Genomic DNA, 13,751 nt, shown 5'->3' on the forward strand with positions numbered 1-13,751 from the left:
CCTGCTCTTGTCCCTTCACTCAGGTCCACCCCCTCCACCGCAGGACCATGGGGACTGGACGGTGCTCCAGCGTTTGCCGCAGGAGGCCTGCCTCCTGGTTGCACAATGGCTGCTGCTGCACCTTCCTCAGATATCGTGTTACACCGGAGGCAGTAAGAAAAGCAAAAGTTCTGCCAGCTGGCTGGGTGGCCTGTATCATACCTCTTAGATCAGGGAAAGCAACATCTTCTAGAACCCCTGAAGTCTTGACTGTATGTCTCATTGTCCAAAACCGTGTCGCACAGGTATAGGGAGGCCAAGGAAAGTGTCCCCCAGGGCTCATAGTACATAACTATTCCAGACAGAATAGTTCAGGGGTTCTGATAGAAGGAAGGAATGGCATTGGATAGGTCACTGAGAGCATCAGCACAATTTCAAGCATCCAGTGACTGTTTTCATACATCTTAGTGGGGAAAGATCATGGGGTCCTTCAAGATCAGGTCCTTCAAGATCAAGTCCCTCAAGAGTGACACAGTGAAATTTGGGATGTCCTCAGCTCAGAAATGAGCATTCTGCAGGGACCTCCTGTCTATAAATGAGCTTTCCTCCGGGTACCTCCTCTTCACCCTCTTCAACCCACTCTGGTGACATGCGATGCTATTCAGCCATATTGACCAGGGACTGTTTGCTTCTCATAAAGTCTTTACAATCCCTTCGGGGTTCTTGGAGTGAGTGGGGGCTTTCTGAAACATCCTGTTATTTCCCCTCCCCCGCCATAGCTCATGACAGCACATAGCAAAAGCCCTCTCTCCAGATTCTGTCCAAATTCCTATTACTGACTCCAGCCCCCTCCTCTTGCATGTATTATGCTGCATTTTAAGTATTTGTCTACAAGTCTTTCCTCTCCTCTAGGGCAGGATCCTGGGTCTATGCACCTCTGTATTCCTAGTGCCAAGCTGAGGGTAATTAATTGGCCTATAAGGGATATTTGCATAAGCGAATGAGTCATGGGAATAGCACAATGCTAAAATCTCTGTAGCCCCCTCAGATACTCCAAATTTGAAGCCATCACTTAATCTTGACACAGAGCGTCCTAGGGCCTTAGGGAATGTGTTCTCTGTCACCAGGACGTAACTGCTTGCAAGCAGCCGCTTCTCCATGTGTGGGGGGTGGGTATGTGTGTGTGCACCCTGTATGAGTTATGAAGGGGACACCACTGCCTCTGGGCTCTGGTGTCCCCTGCACACTTAGCATCGGGGTGTCTTTGTCCTGGCCCAGATTTCAAGGCCTGTGTTATAAAAATACTCCCGTTCTTTGTGAGTTACTTTTTTGAGCCAGGTATGTTGAAATTTGCCAACTACTTAAAAGTGACCTAGTGGGGTACGTGGGTGGCTCAGTCAGTTGAGCATCTGACTTTGGCTCAGATCGTGATCTCATAGTTGGTAGGTCTGAGCCCCATGTCGGGCTCTGTGCTGACAGCTCAGAGCCTGGAGCCTGCTTCAGATTCTGTGTCTCCCTCTCTCTCTGCCCCTCCCCACTCACTCTCTTTCTCTCTCTCTGTCAAAAAAATAAAATAAACATTAAAAAAAAAAAGTGACGTAGGAACATCACCAATTTTAAAGGTAGTCAAATACCGTTTTCACTTATTTGGGCTTAAAAATGATACCTTGCTGAATTTTAGTTCTAAAAATAGGATCTGCTACCTCTGTCTTTGATATTCAAGTGTTTCATGCAAAAGTTTAAAGAAATGCCCAGCTTTATGGAGGTAAGAGAGCCCAGGTAGCAGGCTGGGTGGATTTTGGATTGTGAAGTCCCAGGGAAGTGGGCCAGCAGTGTGGATCCTAGTCTAATGCTACCTCCCATCTGTTCACAGGCTGCTGCCTGATTCTCTGTCGAATGTACATGGGACCCTGTCACTCAAGGGCTTAAGCCCCTTCCGTGGGTCCGTATTGCCCTGAGGACAGAGCCTGGTCTGTTAGAGCCTTGTGACTGGTGCCCTCCACCCTGGCCCCTCCCTGAGGCCTGTCACATTCTGCCCATCGCTACACTACCCCTCTCAGTCCCTCCAAGGTGCTCTGGATTAGTACCAGGGTCAGCAGGCATGGCCCCGGGGCCAAATTTCACTGACACGTGTTTTTCTATGACCCACAAGCGAAGAATGAATTTTACATTTTATATGGTTGAAAACGTTCATTAAAAGACGACTATTTCGTGACACGTGAAGGTGAAATGCGAATCCATGTTGATACTTTCATACATGGAACACGGCGATGAGCATTTGTTTACGTGTTGCATGTGCACCTTACACGGGCCAAGTTGAGTAGTTGTGACAGAGACCTGCAAAGCCAAAAATATTTACTCTCTGACTCTTTACAGGAAAAGTTTGCTAACCCTTGGATTAGTACTGGCTCCAAGGGTGGGTGGAGAGAGGGCAATGATCTGTTAGCCACCACCCAGGCTGCTCCAAATAAACACCATCTAGTACAAATAAAGTGTTTACTGTACAAACACAACTTCATGATAAGTTCCCATAGGGCCTCTCCCTAAACTATCATTGTTCCTAACCTTTCTAAATGGACTTTTCCTCTCCCTTGGAAGACGCACCTAACCCCTTCGTGAGACTGGTATTTACTCATCATCAGCTGAGATGTCCCTTCCTCCAGGAAGCCTTCCTGGACCACTAGGCCTGGATAGTCTGGCTTGGACACCCCTCCTCTGGGCTCTTTGTGCTGTCTCTAGCCCTTTTCACACAATCTTGACTTGGCTGTTGTACCATCTACCCTCCTTCTCTAGACTACAAACATCAAGAGGGTAGGGAACTTGTCTGTTCACTTTTCTATCCCCAGAGCATAGCTACTTCCGCACATGATTAAGTCATCTATAAATAGCTGTTGCATAAATGAGTGAGTGAATGAATGCAGAATAAATAACCCCTCTCTGGTGAGTAAAGCATGATTCTTTATGAGTGTAGACCACAGTGGTCTTTAGGAAAATAATGTGATAGATTGGCTTTGGGTTCATCCCTTCCTCCTAATGGTGGTAAGTACTTTTATACGGTATCTGATGGCTTCATTCCAAACCCATTGGCCCTGGGAATCAGTGAAGCCATTTATAAGAATATTCCCATTTACTACATGCTTACTATATGTCAGGCATTTTGCTAAGTGCTCACTTAACGTCTTTTAATCCTCAATCCTGAGAACTAGGAGCTATTATTAAGCCTTTTACACAGATGAGCAGATTGAGGCTCAGAGATGTTAGGTAACTAGTCCAAGGTCACACAGCTAATAAGATTCAGAGCTGGTTTTAAACCCTCTTCTCTCTGACTCATGCTATTAAATCATCTAGAGAGTCCAATAGTCAAAACCCTTTGGAATGGGACCCGAAGCCAACTGAAGCAGGTTAGATTTGTTAGAAGAACTCAAGCATAGTAAATTTCTGACTAATGTACTCATGATCTGTTAATAAATGCCTTGGCCATCTGCCCGGGACCTTGTGATATTTGCCTCTTTTTTAACCCCCAAGGGGTGAGTTGTGCATGTTTTGGGTGCTTGGCTCATTTATCCCTCTCCTCCCCTCTGGGCTGACGCTTGGAGACTTCTCTGCTCCCCTCTTTTTCCTACTGGCAGCACTGGTCTCTAACAGGAGACGTGGCTCAGGAACCACTCCTGTCCAGGGTTTGCCTCTTCTCCCACCCCTGTGCCCACCGGTACCCCCAGGCCAGCACCAGCAGCCCGAGACTCCTTTTCTGGGTTAGTGATTCTGGTGGTGTGGTGTAAAGATTTCCCCGGCTGTCCCCATCCTCAGGTACCAGCACCAGCGTATTGCAGCCTGCACCTGTCACAGCGGCTGCTGGAGGTCTAGGCCACCATGTGGCTGCATCGTGATCACACAGGCTCAGTGAGGTGGGTACACAGCTGGGCCGAGTGTCTGGCAGGATCCTCTGGGAAGTGCCACTGGTGATGCAGCCCCTGAGTCACCTGGAGTCACCACCAGGTGAAGGTGCTGGTTCTCAGAGGGGCAAATTCTTGGAATGAGGCACACAGACAAAATCTTACCACCGCATTAGCAATGTAGAACTGTTTCTGCCTGGATTTCTTCCAAAAAGAATATCCTTTCCTCTTACCTTTTTTTTTGTGTGTGTGTGGTAATATTTCTATAAAACAGCCAGGTTTTCCTTTTATTTACCTTTTTTTTTTTTTTTTGGCCTCCGTGAGCTCACAATGGTTTCATAATGGTTTTGTTTTTATTAAAAATATAGGTAGTAATTATTTAATCAGTAGGAAAAAAAGTATGAAGAATAACGGAGAAAAAAGTCATCTAAAAGTCTCCCGTGCAGAAATAACTATCTTTTATATTAGATGGCCCCCATTCCAAGCTCTTTATAGGTAACTCAATTATAGTAGTTTCCTTTTTAACATTCACTTGTTTTCTTATATAAAAATTTAATTTCCGATAACTAATTTTCTGCCACATTTGAAGTTAGAGATACTCCTTTGCTCAGAAGAAACATTGGTCACCCTCCTCATTCTCTAAGGCTATCCTTCCCTCCCTACCCCCATTTCCCTAATAACAATAACATTTTACTAAGGCAATAAATCATAATCATTGTAAAAAAAGTTTCAGAAAGCATGGTAATTCAAACAGAGAGAACCACTCTCACCTCGGTGGCTGTGTGCATTGACTGGGGGAAAGGCTGATATTTTAGGGTGATGACCGTGTGTGTGTATGCACCCATGCGTGCTGAATGTGTTGCCTTTATACAAAAGTGGCTCTGTGCTGGCCTTGGCCCACAGGAATTACGGTACTCGCCCACTGTGGGCCAAGGACGGCATTCGACAAAGGACCATGGTCATGTGGTGGCTTCTTTTTTTTAAGAGGCGACGGTTCCAAGACTCATGCTTTCTGGTCACTCAAGCTCTTGGTGTGTTACATCAATACTTTGCAGAGAGGCCACCCAGAATCTCTTAAAAAGTATTCTAAACACCACGGAGATGTTTTTCCACGGGAAAAAGCTCAGTAGGTCACTGTGAGTTTTCTGCTCCGTGCTGCCCAGTGTTGTGACTATTGCTGGTTTTTCCAGAGTTCACCTTTAGGTTTAATTTCCTGAAATTGATCTGCTTGGTTACTCTGGCTTTATTTCACTCTCTTGCAAACAGGGGAAATGGCTATGAACAGACTGCATTTTATTAGGTTTTTTACTCTAAAAAAATTAAGCAGCAATCCACGATCTCTACTAGTTTGTTCTTTTATGGGCTCCCAACATGTGTCCTCTGGGTCTGTGACAGAACAGATAGGCACCCTAATGACACAAGTGGCCAGAATGCCAGTGAGCCAGCGTCCCTCGTGGAGATTCTGGGCTCCCCCTACTACTTTGTTGGGCTGTTGTTTTCTGGTGGCCCCACTTTCCCCCCATAAATCCTCACCCTGCTGGGGGCTCCCCTGAGAATTGGGTGAGTCAGTCCTGAGGTCACAGGTGCTGTTGCCAGCTGGAGGGGAAGAGGGTGGCCCCAAGGCCAGCTCCCCAAGCGCGTCTGCTGCCAGCCAGTCCAGGACTGTCACAGCTTCCAAAGGGAGGTGAGTTCCAGCCCAGAATTCATGGTGAGGTTTGCTTTTTACCATCTTTTTAAAAGAGAATTGGGGATGCTGGCAAGGAGCGCGCTGCACTTCAGCAGCCTTTGATCTTGCCCTTGGTTCTCTGGCCCCTAGCTCCCCGGGCAGTCGTAAATGTGTCTTATGATTTTACTGTTTAACAGTGAGCTCCTGGTCCCCTGGGCCTGACTTAACTGGAAGACCATCTTTAGCCAGTCGTGTTCTGATAACTTAGCCAGAGTAAGGTGTTAACCAGAGCGCAATTATGTTTGCTTTTAATTTCCTGACCCTGAAGAAGAAAGGAAAGTGCACTGCTAATGGGACTGGGGAGTGGAGAAGGAAATGTCCTGTCCCTGGCCTTGAACGGGGGAGAGCCTCATGTGAGAGGTGGTTGTACATGGTGCTCTGGATTCCAGCGTCGGACAGGCTGGGTCAGAATCCCACCTCTGTCATCTTCTAGCTTAGTGACCTTAGCCAAGTGACCCAGCCAACAGTGTGCCTCATTGGCAAGTGATCGTATTAGCTACTAGCTACTAGAAATAAGACCACTGCGAGGGTCTTCGTGTGGGTTCAAATGGTTCATCCCATTCCTGGCATAGAGTACCTACCACTCACTATGGGGTAGCCCATCTCCATTCATTATTAAGCCATGGTTAAACCCCATTTCCCAAACTCAGACCACGCTCCTGCCTCCCGGGCTCTCATCTTCTCTCAGTTGAACTTTTGGGCCTCACAGTGTCGTGGTCTCACCTTCAGATGGGTCCTGGCCAAGAGTTAGATGAGCTTTCAGTTATTCTTGATGAATCCTTTTTGCATGGATGATTGACAGTTCACCAGGTTTTTTCTTCTTACTTCCTTCGCCTTCCCCTTGCCTCAACACCCACCCCCAACCTTAGAATGTCAGGAGAAACACCACTCGGTGAAGTTTCTCTAGAATTGACTATCCTTACGCTCCATTTGGGTCTCTCTGAAAACTATCCATGCTTTAACTTTTCAGCACTTTGTTTCAGTATGACTAATATCCAACACTGGGCATTAAACGTGCTATATATAAAATTCCAGATCAGAGAATGGAAACACTTTTTAAAGAGTAAAAAAGTGTTGGATTATGTGGGCTGTTTGGAAACCATTCAGCGGGGCAATATAATTTTTATTTTCAGAAGCTTATGGATTGAACCCCACCCAAAGCTTCCAGCTCCTAAGAAAACCAGTAGAATCTACCCTGCCAAGTTTCCTCACAAGGGCAATAAAAGAGTAATCCTCTGCATCCCGGTTTTCATTTTAAAGAAACAGGAGACAGGCGGTGGCCTCTGCCGTCTTCACAAATGAGCTTCCCTGAGCCGGTTGCTAGTGAGTCCGGTGGGCAGTGTCACGGGCGGGGGTGGGAGAGGGTGCTGCACACACAGCCTTGCACAGACATCTGAGCCCACTGCAGTCACGCTGCCCTGAAAACATTTACAGGTCTAGGGAGAGCACTGGTAATAGCTTGTTGAGTTGCGGGGACAGTTATATTACAGTCTCGATGGTGTTTTGATGACCGGTCAGAAAAGCTGACCCATAAATCTATCCAGTTTTCACACACAAAAAAGGACTTCTTCTTTACCTTTAAAGTTGAGTGTGCGTGCTGCGGAGGGAGACTGGAGCTGTGGGGGAAATTAAACCATAGGAAATAATAATAACAGGGTCTGTTTGTTCCCACTGTTGACAGTTCAGAAGTTAAAGAGTGGAATGAAAGCGGGGAAGAAGGTTTGGAAGGCTACACTTCAGTGCTAGAGCACACAGAGAGGCCAGACTGTAGGGTCCCGGGGCTGGAGAAGACTCTAGAAGCCACCGACTCTCCCCGAGAACAGAATGAAATCCCCATTGATTTGGCCTTTGGACTAAGCCCTGCTTCTGAAAAACCTGAGCACTGAAAGTCTGGTTTGTCAACCCAGTGTGCAATCCATCTGCTTCTGGCGTGGCGCTTGCTTGGGGGAGCTGGCAAGCTGCAAACTGAAACCCAGGTTGATTCCTGGTTGGCAACCCCTGGCAAGAAGGCGGGGTTCCCAGGCCTCTGCTCGGTGGCTTTCCCATGTAACTCAAGGGCGCCCTCTCTGGGCGCTGGTGGAGAATCAGCTGGGAAGAAAACGTGTTGCTTTTCCAAACCCAGGGCTGGCACAGAGCCAGGTGACCAAACTCACAAAACAAAACAGCTCAGAGAAACAGGGAGCAGATATGCGTAGGCTTCTCAGCTCTGCTGATTTCCTGGGAGGTGCTGGGTATTTCCCCCGTTCACTGGCAGAATTGTTTTCATCCTTAAATTTCAGAGAAAGAAAGTTCTTCTAACCTGTGGAAAGGTACTTAAATGCCCTTGTTACAGGGCAGTGGGGAGTCAAGGAAGAGGACTGACCAGAGTAAGGGCCGGCAAGGATGGGACAGGACTGGTGGGGGGAGACAGGAGAGGAGGCTGCTGTAGCATCTGGTGAGGGGAGACAGTGGCCCGAACTGGGGTCCCGGCAGTGGCGGATGTTTGAGATGCTGAAGTGGTAAAAGCAGCAAGGCTTGTGGTTGATCGGATGCGTGCAGGAGGAGGAGGGAGACTTGATAAGGATGACTCATGGGCCGTCCTTGTGCAATTGGGTGGATGTGGCCCCGTGCTCAGGAGGGGACGGTGGAGGAGGGAGCCACAGCTTTAGGGGATGAGATAATGAGTTCCGAGATTCAGGAGTTGGGCAACCACATTGAGAAAAATCGAGTGAGGGAAGATTATGGTTCTGTGTGTAGACTGAGAAATGTGGAGGCTTCACCTACAGTCAAAGTACACTCGAGTGGAACACTGTTTCAACAGAAATGCTGATTTTTATAGAAGGTAAAGGATAACTCCATCAGACTTACTGCCTCCTGCTGCTCTCGACTCAGTAGGTCATGTCGCAGTAATGATCTGAGTTGATGCCTGTGGGTTTTCTTTGTGACTTTTACAGAGTTCAGCAGGATTGATCAGGGATGTCCTTGTGAACTGATCACAAGAGAAGCATTCCAACATGCTTTCTTTTCAATCATGACTGAAATAATCTTTCCTAAAGATTTTATTCAATGGAAAAAAGAGAGAGATGCTCTTTCTGTGTGTTGGGGTGGGGGGAGGTGTGCGCACACGTTTCTGCGTGGGGGGGTGTGTGTGTGCGTGTGTGTGTTTAAAATCCCTTTTTCCAGAATGACCTTGCCCTGGGCCCCTATCATAAGGCTGGGAATTTGTGTGGGGCTAAGAAGGCACTGAAGTGTTAAGAGAACGTAAAGATTTTCCATCTCCACGGAGAGCTGCTGAGGAGCAGGCTTATAAGAATTTCAGATTGACATAAAAAAGGCTTTTGTAAGGGCAGATGCAGAAGACAAGTGGTGGAGCTGCATTCTGGAAAGATCCAAGGGAATAAGAGGACAGCCTCCATCTGTAGACTTCCATGGGCGGCCTCCAGGGATCCTTGGCAAGAGGTGCCTAGAGACCCATTAAAAGGAAAGTGCTGTTTCTGGATCTTAGTTTCTCTTTCCTCCTGTCAAACCCCGGGGCCCAAACAGAATGGAACCCCTCTTCTCACAAATCTCCTAGGGTTGTTTAAAGGACAGGGCGGCCACAGGTAGGCCGCCATTTCATTTCAGTAGCTTGAGAGTCAAGAGATCGAAATTCTAGCCCCAGTTCTGTTTCTGACCCTCAGTATCCTTGGGCACATCTTCTGGGGGCCTCGGTTTTCTCATCTGTAAGATGGGTGCAGAGAGTACATCATGAAGTTTTGGGGATCCAGTGTGATCATGCAGTGGGGTTATCACAGCGCCTGGCACATAGTAAGCCCTCAATGGAAGTCAGACGTGGCTGTTCACTGGCAATGGCTGCCCCACCTCCCTTGCCAGAAGAATACATTACTCCATGTTAAACGTCTCTTAAAAGCAAAAGGTACTACGCAAAAGCTCTGATGCCATCAATTATTATGATTAATAATAGATTCATAATTACTTTTGCCACAATATTAAGTGAAAGCCCCTCTGCTGGGTGATGACTAGGAAGATAGGAACCGTTATTAATGGAGCTGCCAGCTCGTGTTACTGGATCCATTGACATAATATTTCTCCCTGGGAATCCTTTGACAAATCGGCTGAATTTCCTATTCCCTTGCCCTAAGCACTGTAAATTTGATCCACATGTCCCCAGTGTTGTTTCTGTAGATTAATAATGAAGAAGGGAGGGGAACACAGCCTGCACAGGACCCATAGATGTGTGGAAACTCTCCCAAATGTTTGGGCTGTCTGTGGGTTAGAGCTTGTAGAGTGTGTGTGTGTGTGTGTGTGTGTTGGAAGGGGTGCAGATTCCCTTTCATTTTACTTGTTTTAATGCTCAGAGCCAGCTCTCCCTAATGTGTTTGGGCACTCAGCTGTCAGGGAGAGTTTCTGCTTTGGGGAACAGGGCTGGGGCGTAGGGGGAGCCCAGTCGTGCCCTCCCCATCCTCCCACTGGGAAGCATGGCTTTGAGGAAGTGCTCTGATGTCCTGCCTTGCTGCGTCAGCACTAGATTTGATGGGAGGGGCTGCTGCCATCCCGGAGGACTGAAGGGGGATTGAGGGGGCAGTGAGGCAGCACAGAGGAGGGCAGGGAGGCTGGGTCAGGCGAAGGGCAGGCAAGGAGGGCAGGGCTGATTGTCAGCTGAACCTGCAGAGCAGTCAGAGAACTCTGCCCGGGTCCGGGCAGAGGAAGAGTGTCATGTGTGTTTGCCCCACGGGAGAGGAACACACAAGACGCAACAGGGGGCTTCCTGGGTGAACCAGGCGGTGGTGATACAGCGGTATCAGCACATGCACAGTCCACCGACCCGGGGCAGCCACGGGAGAGCCTTGGTGGTGCGCTCATCAGACGTGAGCTAACGAGAGGGATTAGGTGTACACATTTGAGAGCCTGTCAGATCCAGATTCAAATCCTAGCTCCGCCTCGGAGTTGAACAATTTATTCAAACTCTCTGAACATCAGTCGCCCAATATCTAAAATGGGGACAGCAGTGCCTACCTTACAGAAAGAATAAATTAAAAAAAAAATTTTTAATGTTTATCTTTGAGAGAGAGACGGAGTGCAAGCTGGGGAGGGGCAGAGAGAGAGAGGGAGACACAGAATCGGAAGCAAGGTCCAGGCTGTCGGCACAGAGCCCGACGCGGGGCTCGAACTCACGGGACTGCGGGATCATGACCTGAGCCAAAGTCTGACGCTTAACCGACTGAGCCACCCTGGGGCCCCTAGAAAGAATAAATTAGAAGGTGAAAATTAAGCTTACATTCCCAGCATGTAGCAGAAATGAGAGCGACAGCCCCCAACAGAGCATTTCCTCTGAGCCACACGCTGGTGCAACATTGACATCCAATAGCTCATCAGCCCTCACAGCCACACAGTGAGGGAGGTGCTCTCCTTATCTGCGCTTAACACGCAAGGACTCTGAGGCACAGAGAAGTGCAGTAAGTGGCCTGAGATCACACCGCTGGCTAAGTGACAGAGCCAGATTCGGGAGCGCAAACGTCCCAGCTCCAAGGCCCCGTCTTCACCGTGCTCCTCGCCGTCTATAGCAGTCACCATCCTCATTACATTTCCGTGTGCGGGACAGGGAATTCTAACCCAGATTTGGCCACATCCCAGGGGCTCTCCAGCTATCTCAAGGCATTTTAAGAGATATTCCCAAAAGTGACTGATTACGGTCCTGTGGGTATTTTTCTTTAAAAAAAAGAAAAAAGAAAAAAAAATGCAGGGGGCTATTGGACAAAGATGCATTGATCACAGGAACAGCAGTTACCAAAGGCTGGGAATCTCTGTGGCCACATGCTCTTGAGAACCAACATGTAATTTTAAGCCAGTCTGATCGTGCTTTTCTTGTGCTTTCTAAGAAGCCACACAGTGAGTTGGAGAAATGTACAGACTGTCACCCCCTGGGATTGATTTTGACGGCTCTTCCCCTCTGGTGCTGAAGTGCTAATGAAAAACACTAATTGAACTTGGCCAGTGGCTGGGATGTTTCCCCTCCTTGGAGTGGAGAAGACAGCATCTCCTACACCGTGGTTTGTCCTCGTCTCCTTCTTGGCAGGAAGAAGGAAAGGGGGCAGTATGAGGACGTGAGAGGACTCGGGGGGGGGGTGGTGATCCCACCCTTTGGGTGGGCATGGTGGACATTTACGTCCCCTGAGGTCCACGAAGGCAAAGTCAGGTCTCTTTGTCACCCCATCATCCTGAATGGAGCACAATGCCTGGGCCCAGGGAGGCGCTGTAAATATCCAGTGAATGGAGAAGTGCAGGAGTGAATGAATTCCCGTATGGCCCATGAGCTTGTAGAGGCCAGTGCCAAGAAACCACATCTACAAGCGGGCCCCTCCTCGTTCTGGCTTTTGTAGAAGTCAGATATCCTCAAGTGCAGCTTTGAGATTTGCCCACTGACCCCACCCCCCACCCCCAACCCCAGGAAGGACCTTTGCTTCCTTCCTGAACTTACCTGTCTGCCTATTTCCCCACAGGTGTCCTCTCTCTCCCTGCGTACTTCAGTCCTTACAATGGCGGGTCCCTGGGCCATGATGAGCGAGCTGATGCATACGCCCAGCTGGAGCTCCGGACCCTGGAGCAGTCCCTCCTGGCCACCTGCGTGGGAAGCATCTCTGAACTGAGTAAGTGGGGCGTCCCAGTCTAGCTGGCTCTGAGGGAGAGGTCGGGGAAGACCTCACCTTTTGGATTCTGGCCTCCTCCTCTTCTTCCTCCTCCTTCAAACTTCCTGCCTTTTCTCTGCAGGCTGGACCCTTCCAGGCCAGAGAGTGCAAACTCATGGCCCACAAACATGTATGGTTTGATTGGCCTGTGGGCTTGATCATACACAAATCTGGACTTCTGGTTTCTCTTGAAACATCAGATGACCATTCCTGCATGGCAGCGATCAGGGGGGAGCCTGCTTTCCCTACGCTGTCATCTACCTTGGTATTTTACAGCCTGGCCCCAAATGCTCTGCATCTATAACTGTTATTCTTCCTTAAAAGAAAGCACCACCCCCCCCCCCCCCAAAGTCTCAGTGTAGAAAATGGAAGATAGAAGCAGAGCTCCTCTGGCTGAAGGGAGGTTGTGTTGGTGTGTGCCCTCAGCCCTGCAGTGGCCCTGGGCTGCTTCTCCTAGGATCTCAGGGCTCTGCAGGACACGGGGGAATGCCTTGGTCTAGGTCATTACCATTTGGCAGCTGCTTGAAAAGAGGGTGTTGGGTGAGAAATCTCATTCATCTCCTGATCTCTCTCTCTGTCTCTCTGTGTCTCTCTCTGTCTCTCTGTGTCTCTCTCTCTCTCTTTCGTCCCAATTATTTAAGAAATCAAACTGCCCACTCCTCCTTAGTTCTCCCTTCCTGTGCCATGGGACCTCCCAGTGGTGGGCAGTCCCACATCCAGGGACAGAAGTGCATGGTGTAGAAACAGATGGAGTTTCACTCTGCTCTCCCCCTTCCCATTTCTGATTTCCTTGAGCTTTCTGAATGGTGAATGACAACCTTTTTGCTTCTTCAGGACACAGCTTCCTCCCTTCCTCCCTCCATCCTTCCTCTCCCTTCCCAGAGCGGGAAAGAAAGTGCCTGGTTCACGGTCACAGAGCAGATTCATAACAGGGCTGGGAGAGAAAGCAGGACCTCCAGCTGTCTGTCTCCTGGGGGCGCCGCAGCAGTCAGGGCTGGTACATAGCTGCCCCGGGACCCTGGAGGAAGTGGGCTCAGGTATGTCTGCCTTAAGTGGCCACCCTTCGAATTGCTTCGGGCTGCGGGCTTCCTAGATGTGGCTAGTGGCATAGCCACCAGCGTCTCAGCTGAGATCAGGTTTGGAGTCTGATCCTTTCCTTTTACCATGGCAGCTTCTGTGGGCATTACAGTCCACAGCCGGGCAAAGGGAAGCCCATTCAGAAACTTTCCTCAAGGGAAGGGCTTGCCATCATCTGCCCTTAACATTCAGCCCCTATTGGTTCTTCCTTTTATAAACAGCCCAAGTTTTAGTTTGCCCTTTTACCACCTCCACTCCTGTCAACTCAGCCCAAACTAGAGCCATGTCAGATACCACCCATCTGCTCAGTATCCCTCCATCCCCCTACCCCATTGCTTCCCAGCTCACTCAGTGAAATCCAAAATCCTCACCATAGCCCAAGATCTAATATATGATCTGGCTTCATTGCCT

General features: G+C 48.9%; 1 protein-coding gene across 1 annotated transcript in view; it reads left to right on the forward strand.

Moving 5' to 3' along the window:
- Positions 1-13,751, forward strand: part of ABTB2 (ankyrin repeat and BTB domain containing 2) — a 174,706-nt gene that overhangs the window by 115,575 nt on the left and 45,380 nt on the right. Inside the window, exon 2 of the mRNA XM_078433369.2 lies at positions 12,078-12,224. Within this exon, the coding sequence (XP_078289495.1) occupies positions 12,078-12,224 (147 nt within the window). The remainder of the gene's footprint in view (positions 1-12,077; positions 12,225-13,751) is intronic.

The sequence above is a fragment of the Panthera onca genome, chromosome D1 (assembly GCF_046562875.1).
Source record: "Panthera onca isolate mPanOnc1 chromosome D1, mPanOnc1 haplotype 2, whole genome shotgun sequence".
Classification (NCBI taxonomy): Eukaryota; Metazoa; Chordata; class Mammalia; order Carnivora; family Felidae; genus Panthera; species Panthera onca.